The sequence below is a fragment of the Stegodyphus dumicola genome, chromosome 9 (assembly GCF_044657685.1).
Source record: "Stegodyphus dumicola isolate Sdum_Otavi_A_Nest chromosome 9, ASM4465768v1".
Taxonomy (NCBI): Eukaryota; Metazoa; Arthropoda; class Arachnida; order Araneae; family Eresidae; genus Stegodyphus; species Stegodyphus dumicola.
In genome coordinates this window covers 85,428,183-85,441,319 of record NC_140776.1, presented here as the reverse complement: position 1 = coordinate 85,441,319, position 13,137 = coordinate 85,428,183, and the positions used below count along the sequence as shown (strand labels likewise).

Here is a 13,137-nt window from a genome sequence, read left to right as displayed (position 1 = left end):
ATCAGTTTTCTCTATAAAATTAATTTTACACTTTTCCCTCCCCCCCTTTTTTTTTCCAAAATATTTCTGGCTTTTTGCTGTTACAGAATTGGCAAGGGTAATTTTTCTGTAGGACTTTAGACATTGCAGCTTAAAAAGTTTTAGTAGGATTTGAAAGCAAGATTTTTTGACCCGCTATTCTAGAAGATTCCAGAAAAATGTGACAAAATGAAAAATGTCTCCATGGTATTAACACCCAATGGATGTATTTTGCATAAAGTTTGGGATGAGTTTCTTACTTTTTGGTGAACATTTGAAAGAACGATGACAACATAATATTAGAATGTTTTACTTCTGATACTAGATCTTTTTCTTAACATGTTTATCTTCCCTTTATTTTCTCTACTTTTCACTAGACACAAGCATGGAAAATATCAAAAATGGCTTCTAAACTTAGTACATGGACAGGCATTATAGAAAGGAATTTTTTTATTAATAAAGAAATTGAAAACTGACAATGTAAAGATTCATCTAATATGTCTTAATCATACACAGGGCTGGCACTAGGCTTTTTGTCACTTGATGCAATCTCTGTGGATCCTAAATTCTGCTTCCAATACCTGCTCTAAATTCTAAAAGTTTTGCCATTTCTAGATTTTGTTGCTCGGTGTGTTACTAAATTCTAAAAATTCTGCCACGTCAGTTCTGTAATCGGTCCTTATCATATATTATTTCATATTTTTTCTGAATGTTCTCATTACTGAAGAAATAAAATTAGTAGCTTTTTCTGTAAATTCTAAATGCATTTAGTTTTTTGTAGAATAACAGAAATCTTTAATGAAATCCAAAAATTCTAAATTGAAAAGGAAACGTGTTTAAGAAAGAAATTGAATACATAAAAAGAAAGAAAATTATTCTTCAAAGATATGTACAGTTAATATTTAAATTACCCAGTTGCTTATAATTTCAGCATTTACTATAATTTTCCATTTACATTTCTTCATAAGAATACGAAACGCTTAGACAGTTTTGAAACTGAGGCTTAAGGAGTTTAAGACAGAGTGTGTTTCTGACCTCCGTTTGCTCCCTGTTTAGTTCCTACTAGCTCTGATAATTTGCAATTATTTGTCTTTGTATTATCACTGCTGACATTTGAATTTGTTATGACACTAGAGTTACTGAGCCATCTTAAATTAAAATTCAGTTGTATAGTCTTTGACGACTAGTCCACATTTTTAGTTTGAATTTGACTCTTCTTTTTTAATTACATCACCACGAGATGTAATTGATTTTGTTAGCATAAGAACATGCCATTATATTCCAAGTCCTTTTTAAATAAGAGGCTTACTTAAACCTTTGTCTGACTTTGTAGTTACTTTCAGACATAGTGATAATTTGCTTCACATCTGTCGGGGGGCGTGGACTATTTAACTTTTACCAGATCAAGTAAACCCTCATAGGTACATTGTGGAGAGGGGTGACAAGTTAGGAGATAAAGAACGTAGAAACTAGTGAGAACATTAGTTTGCGTATTGGAACAAATTTTTAATTGTTAGAAAAGAAGCCTAAAGCGAAGGAAATCAATATAAATTTGCCAAAATGTCTGGGAAGGTTTCAAATTAAAAAGACTCATTTTGTCGAGTGTTGTTGCTACAAAGCATTTATATTTTGTAGCAACAACTGCTTTTAATGTGTAATTATCCTAATATCATTTAAGAATCAATGCCATAAATTACATGTATTTTAAAATAAAAATTTAATCATAGCTTTGTAAATCCATAATGACTAAGGTTATTTAACCATCTAATTTAATTACTTGTAACTAATGCTTACCCTTAAAAATGATCTCTGCACATTAAAGCCAGTTATTGCCTTTTATTAATACTTACTATTGTCACAAGATAAAACACAGAAATGTAAAAATTTCGTGTGTAACTTATTCTGTGTGTCTTGTGAGACTTGAAATAATACAAAACAGCTTATTACCTCCGGTGCTTTGGTGGTTTACTGGAGCCTTAAAGTATATTAACTCTGTTACAACCCTTGGAACTTTACAGGAAAGTACAACATTAATTGCATCAGACAGAGCCCAACTAACTATCAAAACTTGCCAGCCATGCCTACACCAGACCTTTTAGGTTTGCTCTGATCAACAGGTCTCTCTCTAGGCAAACAGCAGCAGCGACAGCAGTCAGTCTTTTGTTTGTTTGATTATGACTTTTCTTGTTATTTTCACCTATGCCACTTGACATAAAATCTACCTGCTAGTTACTAAACCTCTAGACTGAGCAGGTATGTGAAAAAAGGAGACATGAAAAACATCAACATAAAGCTAACTGTTAGTAAAATGTTAATAAAGTCACTTATTTTCTTTCAAATCTGTCCAACTATTATGAGCATAAAATATTTATTGCTACATGTATTTTAAAATAAAAATTTAATCATGGCCTTGTAAATCCATAATGACTAAGGTTATTTAATCATCTAATTTAATTACTTATAACTAATGCTTACCCTTAAAAATTATCTAAATTTCATAAAGTTTATTTTATTCTCAAACTTATTAATAACTATATTAATTAATTTAGGTTTAATAATAACTCATCCTACTTACGATCTATTTTATTTTTAGGATGGTATTACAAAAGTGAAGTTCAGACATATAATATTTTTAATTGAATTTATTCAGTTCCCATTTGCTCATAGGTTCTTAATTGTTTTCACTGATGGTCCTTAAAAGTACTTAATTTCTATGTGTAGAAATGTGTACGAACCCTTGAAAAAGGAACTTTTTGAATTTTTTGTGGATTCCGGAACCCAACTTGTAATGAATAACAAAAAAAAGTGTTCGTTATGCTAAAAGTGACGATCATGACAAAGTGATGATTGAATGGGTCATAGAGCATCACAGCAAAGGCGTACCATTTACGGGTCCAATACTAATGGCTCAAGCGAAAATATTTCATGAAGAAATTAACTTATTATGAGTGCACTTATTCGATTATTATGAGTGCACTTTATAGGTTGGTTAACCAAATTTAAAAATTGCCATGGTGAAAGACAATTAAAAATGTCAGGTGAAAAGGCTTCAGCTGATACTGAAGCTGCTGAACAATTTGCAGATGAATTCGTTGAACTCTTTACTAGTGAACAATTATCTCCAGAACAAATTTACAACGCTGATGAAACTGGTCTTTTCTGGAAATATGTACTGCGAAATACCTTTGCAATCTCTACAGAAAAGGCACCAACTGGTGTCAAAGGTTCCAAAGCAAGACTAACAATTTTAGCGTACACAAATGCTGCAGGAACGCAGAATAGCAAACTTTTTGTAATCAGAAAACTTGCATGACCTCGAGCATTTAAAGGAGTAATGATTTTCCCCGTTCTATATCACGCAAATAAAAGAGCATAAGTGACACAAGTGTTGATGTGATTGGTTTGAAAATCATTTTATACCCGAGGCTCGGCAACATTTGAATTCAGTTGGTTTACCCGATGACTCAAAAATAGACCTGATTGTAGAGAACTGTTCGGCTCATACTTCACTTAAAGTTTTAATGAAAGATAATGTATCTGCATTATCCTTCCCGTTAACTTGTATGACTATCATTCAGCCTATGGATATCAGAATAGGGCGGGCCCTGAAATGAAAATATAAAGTAGCATTTTTAAAATCTATGGTAAATTTCTTGAACCATGGCAAGACTATTCAAGAATTTTTGAAATATTTTAGCATAAAATCTGCTGTGTGGAGCATCGCAAGATCGTGGGAGGATGTGTCTCCAGATACTTTTAAAAATGCTTGGCAGAATTTATGGCCGGGTACCATATTTCATGGTGAGGACAATGAAGATGATAGCCACGAATTTGAAGGTTTTCGGATATCACAAACTAAAGGTGAAGTTTTTCAGTTATTGGATTTTGTAAAGAAATGTGGAGAAGCAGTAATAAAAGATCATATAATAGGAGTTTTTCATTGTGACGACAATGTTCCACTCATCAATCAGTTAACGGATAGCGAAATCTGTAGTGTGGTTCTAGAACTATAAAATACTGCTACCGATAGTGAAGAAAGTGATAGAGAGGTTATTGAAAACAAAAAAATGTCGATTGATAAGTTAGTCAGTATTCTTGACACAGCAATTACAGGACTTGAACAGTGACATTTTGTAACTGAACAAGAAATTATGTCTGTTTATAGAATTAAAGAGAAAATATTAGCACAAAAAACGAAGCAACTTAAACAACTTGCATTGAAAGAAATGTTTAATAAAGTAAACAAATAAATATTAAGCTTCTTTTTGTATAAAATTTGATACCCTTTAGATCATAATTGCTCTTTATTTCATAAATTACGGTTTCATATTTTTAATTGTATAATTTTTGCATGCCATCTTACCAGATTCAAATTGATGATCTGTAATGTGGAAAAATCCCAAATCCGGAATCGCCAAAGTTCCGATGAGTCCGGATTTCGGACTTTGTACTGTATATATATATATATAATAATTACACATGAAACCACAGTCCATTATATATATATTTATATAATGGAGTGTGGTTTTTATTATTATTATTTTAATGTATAATGGAATGTTTAAGTGCAGTGCAAAAAGTCTAGTTGCTTTATACAAGGAATGTAGGCCTTTATAAACAACTCCCAAACATCTGTTAACCCCTGATGGATTAGAACATCAATAAAGTTGATATACCTAACAGATGGAGATATGCCCAACAGATGGTTTGTGTTTGAAGAAAACTATGGGGTCTTTCAGTTTTGCGCAAAATAAGAAAATCAGAAATGTAATAATAATAATAATAGCCATAATTTCAGTATACTATTACAAATGATGTTAGCATGCAAGTTATAATAATAAAATGAGTTATAAAATTTTGAACTTTAAATTCAAATAATATTCAAAATAAGTATAGGTATACAGAATTTTTATATTTGTGAAATTGTGTGAAAAGTTTTGAAAAGCCTTCCAGGAACAAATATGATTATGAAGATTCTAAACCAAATTGTGGCAAGTTACTCTTGAATTTGATTCTCTCTCAGTCTGACTTTGTAGCTCTCTATCTTTCCTTCTTATCTATCTATCTACTTATCTCTCATTCTTTCCTTTAAAAAAAATTTTTTTTGAATTATTATCGTTAGGGTTTGTACAATCCTTAAAAGCATTAAAAGTGCTTAGGTTTTTTGGAAATGAATTTTGGGCCATAAAATTCTTAATTTCTGCCTAAACTGGCAAAAGAAGTTCCTTAATTTTACTTATCTGGCATTTTTTTTTTTTTTTTTTTTTTCCATTTTTTAATGATGAAATTTTAAGTTATGTGGTATATACATTAGATTTTTTATGATTTAATTACTTTATGACTGATTACTGTTTTATGATTTAATTACTTTATGACTAATCACTGTTTTTTATGATTTAATTACTTTATAATCATGTGTACTTTAGATTTATTTATTCTAGGTCAGCTGTTAAAGGAAAAGTTACCATCAGTTTTACTATATATATGTATATTTAAATATTTTTCTCTAATGTATATCCTGTCATATTATTCTGTAAAGAAATAGTTGATATAAAATTTAGTTTTGTATTTCATATGTTGCTGCTCTATACAAAGAATATATATTTTTTTGTAGACCTCCTTTTGAACAACTACAACCATGGCTTCAAGGTATGGTTATACATTATGCAGTTGGTGCTCCTTTGCCAGCTGATATGGTTAATGAAGTTCGTAACTATTGTAATAGGAGCCCTTCATCAACCTCTTCTGAATCCACCCCTGAAGCTTTGGTCCATAGTTCTACCTGTCCAAGTCTTCATGCTGTCAGTAAGCATGATGATGATTCATTTGATTCCTGTGATGCGATTACGTATCGCATGTAAAGAATTATCGCTGTAAGTTTTTCTAACAAAGTAAGTATGATATTCCTATTTTTATACCATCATTAAAATTTTCAGAGATTTTGTGGTGTGTCGAGAACTATCGATGTGGTATATCATAATTGGACTTCAAGCTGGCACAGTGCCAAGCATCGAAGCGCGCGCAGTAATAAGAAAAGGACTGAAATGCGAGTAGCTGTAGATATAAGTATGTATGCGAGTGATGATACATATTGTATATATAATAAAAGTAGCATGTAGTTTAAAAAGTGTATCTTGTGAAATAATTACCCACTAAAGGATACACGACAGCTGGCAACGAGGATGTGTGATTTTAAAAAAAAATTGTTGCTTAATGCAATTTCAATAAGGATTTAGGGGATTCCCTGAAGACTGCTCAAGGTAAAACTTTTATAATCACTTTTCTTTCGGGAGACTCATCATGGAGCAGCTTGTAACTGAGTTAATAGCACAGAATAGAGCTCTCATGGAGAGACTTACTTCAGTTATTACTCCGCAGATGGACAATTCGAAACGTTCAGTTCAGTTTGAAAAATATAATGAACATGAAGAACAATTTGATTTGTTTCTAGAGAGATTCGAAAGTTATTTAGATATACAAAATGTTTCACAGGATAAGTGTGGGAAAGTACTGATTTCTAGTTTGTCCGGAAAAATGTATAGTCTCTTAAAAAACTTGCTGGCTCTTGATGATCCTTCCGATAAAGATTGAATGTGTTAAAAACAAAATTAAGAAATCATTTACACTGCTGGCCGCCATAAATGCAACAACCTGAAGGGAAACATGCAAATAACATGAAATTTACAACATGCATTAGCGGAGGTGAGATGTTCAAATGATTAGAATTTCAGCGCAGACGCACATCGCGTGCCCCTGTGGCGACACTTCAAAGCACTATTTAAGGTTTGTAGTTTTCGACGATTTCAAATTCGGCAATTCTGTTTTTCTTGTGGTTTTTCAAAAAAACGATTAATTATGCCTCGTAGTAAACAGCAATCATCGTTTGATTAAGTATCCGAGTTCGACAGAGGAAGGATAGTGGCCTGCCAAGAGTGTGGATTATCTTTCAGGAAAATCGGTAGTTGTGTTGGATGATACCAAACAACTGTAATGCGGATATGTGACCATTGGATGCAGGAGGGTACGACAGACCGACAGGTTCGATCGCATCCACCTCAGTGCATCACTTCACGTAATGACAGGAACATTGTGTGCATGGCAGTGACGGATCGCTCAGTCATGTCATGAACCATAGCACAGCACAGCACATTCAGTCTGTAACGCATCATCCAGTGTCTGCACGTACCATTTGATGCCGTTTACAGCAGAGTGGTCTGTCCGCAAGATGTCCATTGCTTCGTCTACCCTTGATGCAGAACCACAGATATCTCCGTCGCCAATAGTGCAATGAAAGAAGGATGTGGAAGGCAGAATGGAATGAAATTTTCTTTACTGACGAGTCACACTTCTGTCTGCAACACCACGATGGTCAGATTCGAGTCTGGAGACACCGTGGAGAGAGGATGCTAAACAGCTGCATTATGCACCACCACTGGTCCTGCACCGGGCATTATGTTATGGGGCGGTATTGGATATCACTCTCACACTCCTCTAATATGCATTGCCGGTACTTTAAACTAAGGTGTTGGAGCCAGTTGTCCTTACTTACCTTCAGGGCTTGCCCACAGCCACATTTCAATAGGATAATGCGCGACCACTTGTGGCACGCATCATCCAAGTGTTCTTCGTCAATCACCAGCTTGGATGGCTTCCCTGGCCAGCTCGCTGTCCTGATCTTTCGCCGATAGAAAACATGTGGTCCATGGTTGCTGAACGATTGACCTAGATTACATCCCAAGCTGCCACACCAGATCAACTTTGGCAACGTGTGAAAGCTGCTTGGTCTGCTGTACCCCAAGAACACATCCAAAGTCTCTTGAATCAATGCCGAGGCGTGTGGCAGCGGTGATCTCCAACAATGGCGGCTACTCTGGCTACTGATTCTGGATGGAACCACACTTCACAGAAGTCTATAAGTTTAATCATTTGATACTTGGTCGACATGTTATCTACTAAATAAATTTTGTTGTGATTTGAAATTTTGTTTGGGTGGCCAGCAGTGTAAATCCTAAGCCACTTATAATTCCTAGTAGGCATATATTTTTAAATTGAAAGCAGCACGAGGGGAAACAATTAGTGTGTATATGGCAGAATTAAGGTCACTTGCTATACCGTGTGCTTACAATCAGAGTATGTTAAATGCGATGTTGTGGGATGTATTTGCTAGTGGGCTAAGAGATAGGGCTATTCTGGATAGAATTTTTGAACAGGATGATCTCAGTTTAGATGATACTTTAAAAATAGCTTTGGCAATGGAAAAGGCTTTAAACGGTGCAAATGAAATAATTGGGAAACCAATAGAAATTAAGGAATTTAGTGCTAGGAATAAAGGTCAGTCACTCCAAAACAAAAGTTTGAAAAACAAAACTTCGCAGAGAGTGCTAAAGGCAAATGTGTTCGCGATGTACGCAGGGTTTGTACGGCCCTTAAAAGTCCTTAATTTTTTCAAAAATGATTTTTGGTCCGTAAAAGTCCTTAATTTTGGCTGAAATGAATAAATGGTTTTTAATTTTGCTCATTTGACATTTCTTATCATTTCTAATGATTGCCATTCTAAGTGTGAATTACGATTTCTCATGGATATGGAATTAAAATTACATGGCTCTTAACCAATCTGTTGACGGATTTGCATTGCAAATGATAAAAAAAAAAAAAAAAAAAAAAAAAAAAAAAAAAAAATTAGCTACCCGAACGAAAGTATTGGTGTCTGATTGGCTATTCACCCAATCTTTCGAAACAGGTGTTATCCATAAATTTAGGCAGATTGTGACGAAAGCGTGAAGCCGGAAGTTCTTTAAGAGGCGAAAGTGATGATGAAGGTGCTCGAGAAAAAAAAAAGGGGGGGGGTGAGGATTCTGAAAATATTTGCCAAAATTAGAGCAATCCCAACCTGGAAGCCCACAACCCTTCCGACGCCAATAGGAACGAGATGCCTGGAAAGTGCATTTTCAATAAACTGTGGCTTCATCAAGCTGATTACAAAGACTGGATATTGATGGATGACAATCCTTAAATGTGGTCTTTGCCTGAAACAAATTGAAATTTCTAGAATGGGAGAGTCAGCGCTGAAAATTCACATGAAAATTAAATTTCGTTTCATCATTTTAATTTGTTTTTACACGGTTTTACTTAGCTTAATTTCTGTGTTTGTTTCAATTAAGCCATAAATTAATTTTTTATCACCTTCTACGGAGTTTATTCTCTTTCCCATACTATATGTATGGGATATCGGGATTATGAGTTTATTTCTACAGAGGGTCTGTTATCGATTTCGCGGGAAATCTGTTAGCTCCATTTCGATTTTAGGTCACCAAGGGCAAATTCGGTAACGCTAGCCGAGAAAAAGTGAAGTTCGGAAATATGTTTTGAAGCTTCAATAGACAAATAAGTATTTGGTTTAATCCTATGCTGTTGATAGTAATGCATTATTTTTGCTAATGGCAATACAATTATTAGTTGAAAATAACTAACTAATTAAAAATTTTTTAATATTTTTAAAGCTGAAAACAACTAATTGAAACTAATTTTCCTGAATTAAGTAGACGCAAAATTAACTTTCATGAATTACTAAAGTTATTGGGTAGAAGTTTAATTGAAAAAATACATTCCGTATTATATATATATATATATATATATATATATATACAGTACAAAGTCCGAGGTCTGGACTCGTCGGGACTTCAGCGATCCCAGATTTGAGATTTTTCCGGATATTAGATCATTTTAAATCTACTAAGATGACACGTAAAAATTATAAAATTGAAAATATGAAATCGTGATTTATGAAATAATGAAGCATTTATGATTTAAAGGGTATCAAAATTTACAAAAGAAAAGAGTTTAATATTTATATGTTTACTTTATTAAACATTTCTTTCAATGTGAGTTGTTTGATTTGTTTTCTCTGCTAATACTTTAGACTAATACTATAGACATATAATTTCTTGTTCAGTTATTAAGTTCCATTGTTCAAGTCCTGTAACTGCTGTGTCGAGAATTCCGAATAACTTGTCAATCAAAATTTTTTCTCGTTCAGTAACCTCTCTGTTACTTTCTTAAGTATCACTTATCAGTAGCTGTATTTTATGGATTTAGAACCATACTACAGATTTCGCCCTCCATTAATTGATTGATGATTGGGCATTGTCATCGCAATGAAAAACTTCTGTTTAACTTCCCTAAATTCTGCCGCCTGGTGCGGCCATGCAAGCTCTGGCGCTGGTTCTGGCTTTATGTGAATAACAAATCAGTTATTCTTAATTCAAATAACACTAAATATAATTGTTTGTCCTATGAGTATCATTAACAAAATCTATTTTTAGCATAAGGAAAGAAATTTCTGCTAAATCTCCCCTTGTCAACATTTTAGTGCATTAAACTTAAATCTGTAATCGGATAATACTCTGTTATTTGGCGTCGCTGCATGAGTCATCACTCAAGTTGTCATCCGTTGATAAACATGCGGTGATGAAAGCAAAATACAATAAATAATGATTCGCGATTTTGGCATCAAGGATATAAAATATTAGTTGGTGTAAAATTAACAAACGTTTCGGTTTGAGATTATGCCAAGCAGATATGCAGCTATGGAGTCAAGTTACTAATCACACAAATTTATGCTAAAATAATTATTTCTTCAATAATGAGATATTTTATTTAGTGCCAAACTGAGATTAAGAATCGGGATTTCCGGCATGTTTTTTTATGATGAGGAAAAAAATCTAATGCACGTGCGTAAAGCATACCCCTTCCTTTCAAAAAAGCCCTAAAAAATTGGTTGGTGGTGGCTTTGAGGTCCGGATTTTAGATCATTCCAGATATTGGATGTCCGGATCTCGGACTTTGTACTGTATGTATGTATATATATATACAGTCAAAAGTCTTTAATCCGGACTCGTCGGGACTTCGGCGATTCCGGATTATCGATTTTTCCGGATTATAGATCATCAGTTTAAATCTGGTAAGATGGCATGCAGAAATTATAAAATTAAAAATATGAAACCGTAATTTATAAAATAATGAGCAATTGTGATCTAAAGGGTATCAAAATTTACAAAAAAAGAAGCTTAATATTTATTTGTTTACTTTATTAAAGATTTCTTTCAACGCGCGCATGCGTAAAGCATACCTTACGCATAGCCGAAATTAGAAAATTGCGACCAGAAAACTATTTGATTTGTATTCGTGATATTTATAATGACGAAGAATTTTATTTAAATCATATCAAAGACGGAGTACATCGAGATTAAATACTACATTTAGTAAGGAATTATAAGCCGAATAAAATAAAAACATCTGCCCTGAAGATAACGATAGTGCTGACAGATCAACTTCCAGTTCATTGCGCGCCGCGACGTCCCTCCCCCGCGCAGAGCAGCGTGAAATTGATAAACAGATTTCCGAACGGTTAGATAAACAAAGGATATGGCTTTATCCATTTTTTGTAGCAATTCTTTTTTTGTTTGATGGACATCGAAACATACTTTCGTTTTTTAGATCCTTTGGGAGCTCCAGCATCGGAAATTCTATTTGACATAATCGAAAGTTCAAGCTTACTTTTATAAAATTGCTCTTACAGTCGGCAAAAAATAATAAGCCGGATCCAATTCGAAGATTAAGGAACAACGCAATCATCAACATTACCTGAAATAAATAATTAGAGCTTATACCGTCCGTTATACATTAAACACGCACGCGAAAACGTATTCTGCGCTTGCGCAAACGCATATGTGCAGTCGTAAATGTCTTGCGTAAAATGCAATGCGCATGCGCAGAAAGTTTTTAGCTTTGAGGTCCAGATTATGGGTGTCCGAATTAACGACTTGACTGTATATATATATATATATATATATATATATATATATATATATATAAATGTGTACTTTCACTATTCAAGTATTCACTGTGACAAGTATTCTTATCTTGTCACATGAACAGGCCTCTGTGGAAAGGGGCTTCTCTGTAAATAAAGCAATTGAAATTGAAAATTTAAGTGACTGACTCATCATACATTTTTCAATGCACAGTATTTGATTACATAAAATTTTCTGGAGGTGTTCATAATATCGAAATTAATAAAGAAATGAGATCAGCAGCAGCTTCTGCAAGGTCTAAATATAAGCAGTATTTAGAAGAACAAAATTCTTTAACTAAATCTGAAAATTCAAAGAGGAAAAGAAATATTATTGAGGAAGAAATTGATTATATGAAGCAGAAGAAAAAATTTCTTCAAAGGGACATTAAAGATATTAATGAAGAAGTAGATGCTTTAGCAGATGAAGCTGAGACCAGCAGGAACATTGATTTGTTTATCAAAGTAAATGAACTTAGAAGAATAGTTAAAGAAAAGGAAATAGACATAAATAAATTAGATGTTAAAATAGCTGAAAAGATTTCAGATTTAAAAAAAGCACAAATGTTTTGTATCTTTTATTGTACAGTTTATTATACTAGTATCTTTCAAAAAAACCAAGGAAATGAATTGTATGTTTACAAATCAGTTATTTTAATCTGCAAAATATTCTTACATTGTGATTATAATAGTAGTTGACTGTGTTTAAATAAATATCAAATAAGTTAAATAATAATTATGTAAATCTCTAAAATAGTGACTGTTATTAGTGTAAAATACACTTATACATGTTTTTCAAGAAATTATGTTCCTAATTTAATGTTATCTACTTCATAACTTGTAGGGAGTTAGTTTAATTTTCAAAATTGTTTTATGGTAAGTATTAAATTGAATTTAATAATAGTGCATAATACACACTTCTGTTAGTTTCTTAAAGTGAAATTACAAGCATGAAGTCAGTTGTATGGATAATTGCTTTATTCTATTCATTTTTTTGTTTGCTGATAGGTCCTTAATTTTTTCTTTGATGGTCCTTAATTTTCATGTAAGGAAATGTGTACGAACCCTGTGTACGGGATTTGACCATGATAGAAATTCTTGTAAATTTAAGACAAGTATCTGCAGATTTTGTAAGAAAATCAAGCACATTGAAAGGGCGTGTTACAACGCTAAAAACACTGAAAAAATGAAAGCAAAACGAAAACAATTAGATGTAGGAAATGAAAACACAGTTTCTATAAACAGCATGCATTCCAGTGAGGTGAAAA

The 13,137-nt window shown here is 33.1% G+C and overlaps 1 protein-coding gene across 2 annotated transcripts in view; it reads left to right on the top strand.

Moving 5' to 3' along the window:
• LIMK1 (LIM domain kinase 1) overlaps positions 1-13,137 on the top strand; it is an 85,391-nt gene that overhangs the window by 55,894 nt on the left and 16,360 nt on the right. Inside the window, exon 13 of one of the 2 annotated variants that reach the window (XM_035353502.2) lies at positions 5,633-5,891. In XM_035353502.2, coding sequence (XP_035209393.1) covers positions 5,633-5,879 — 247 coding nt within the window. In that variant the 3' untranslated portion in view covers positions 5,880-5,891. Of the gene's footprint in view, positions 1-5,632; positions 5,910-13,137 lie in introns of both variants that reach the window. The other variant, XM_035353501.2, reaches the window with a different exon arrangement.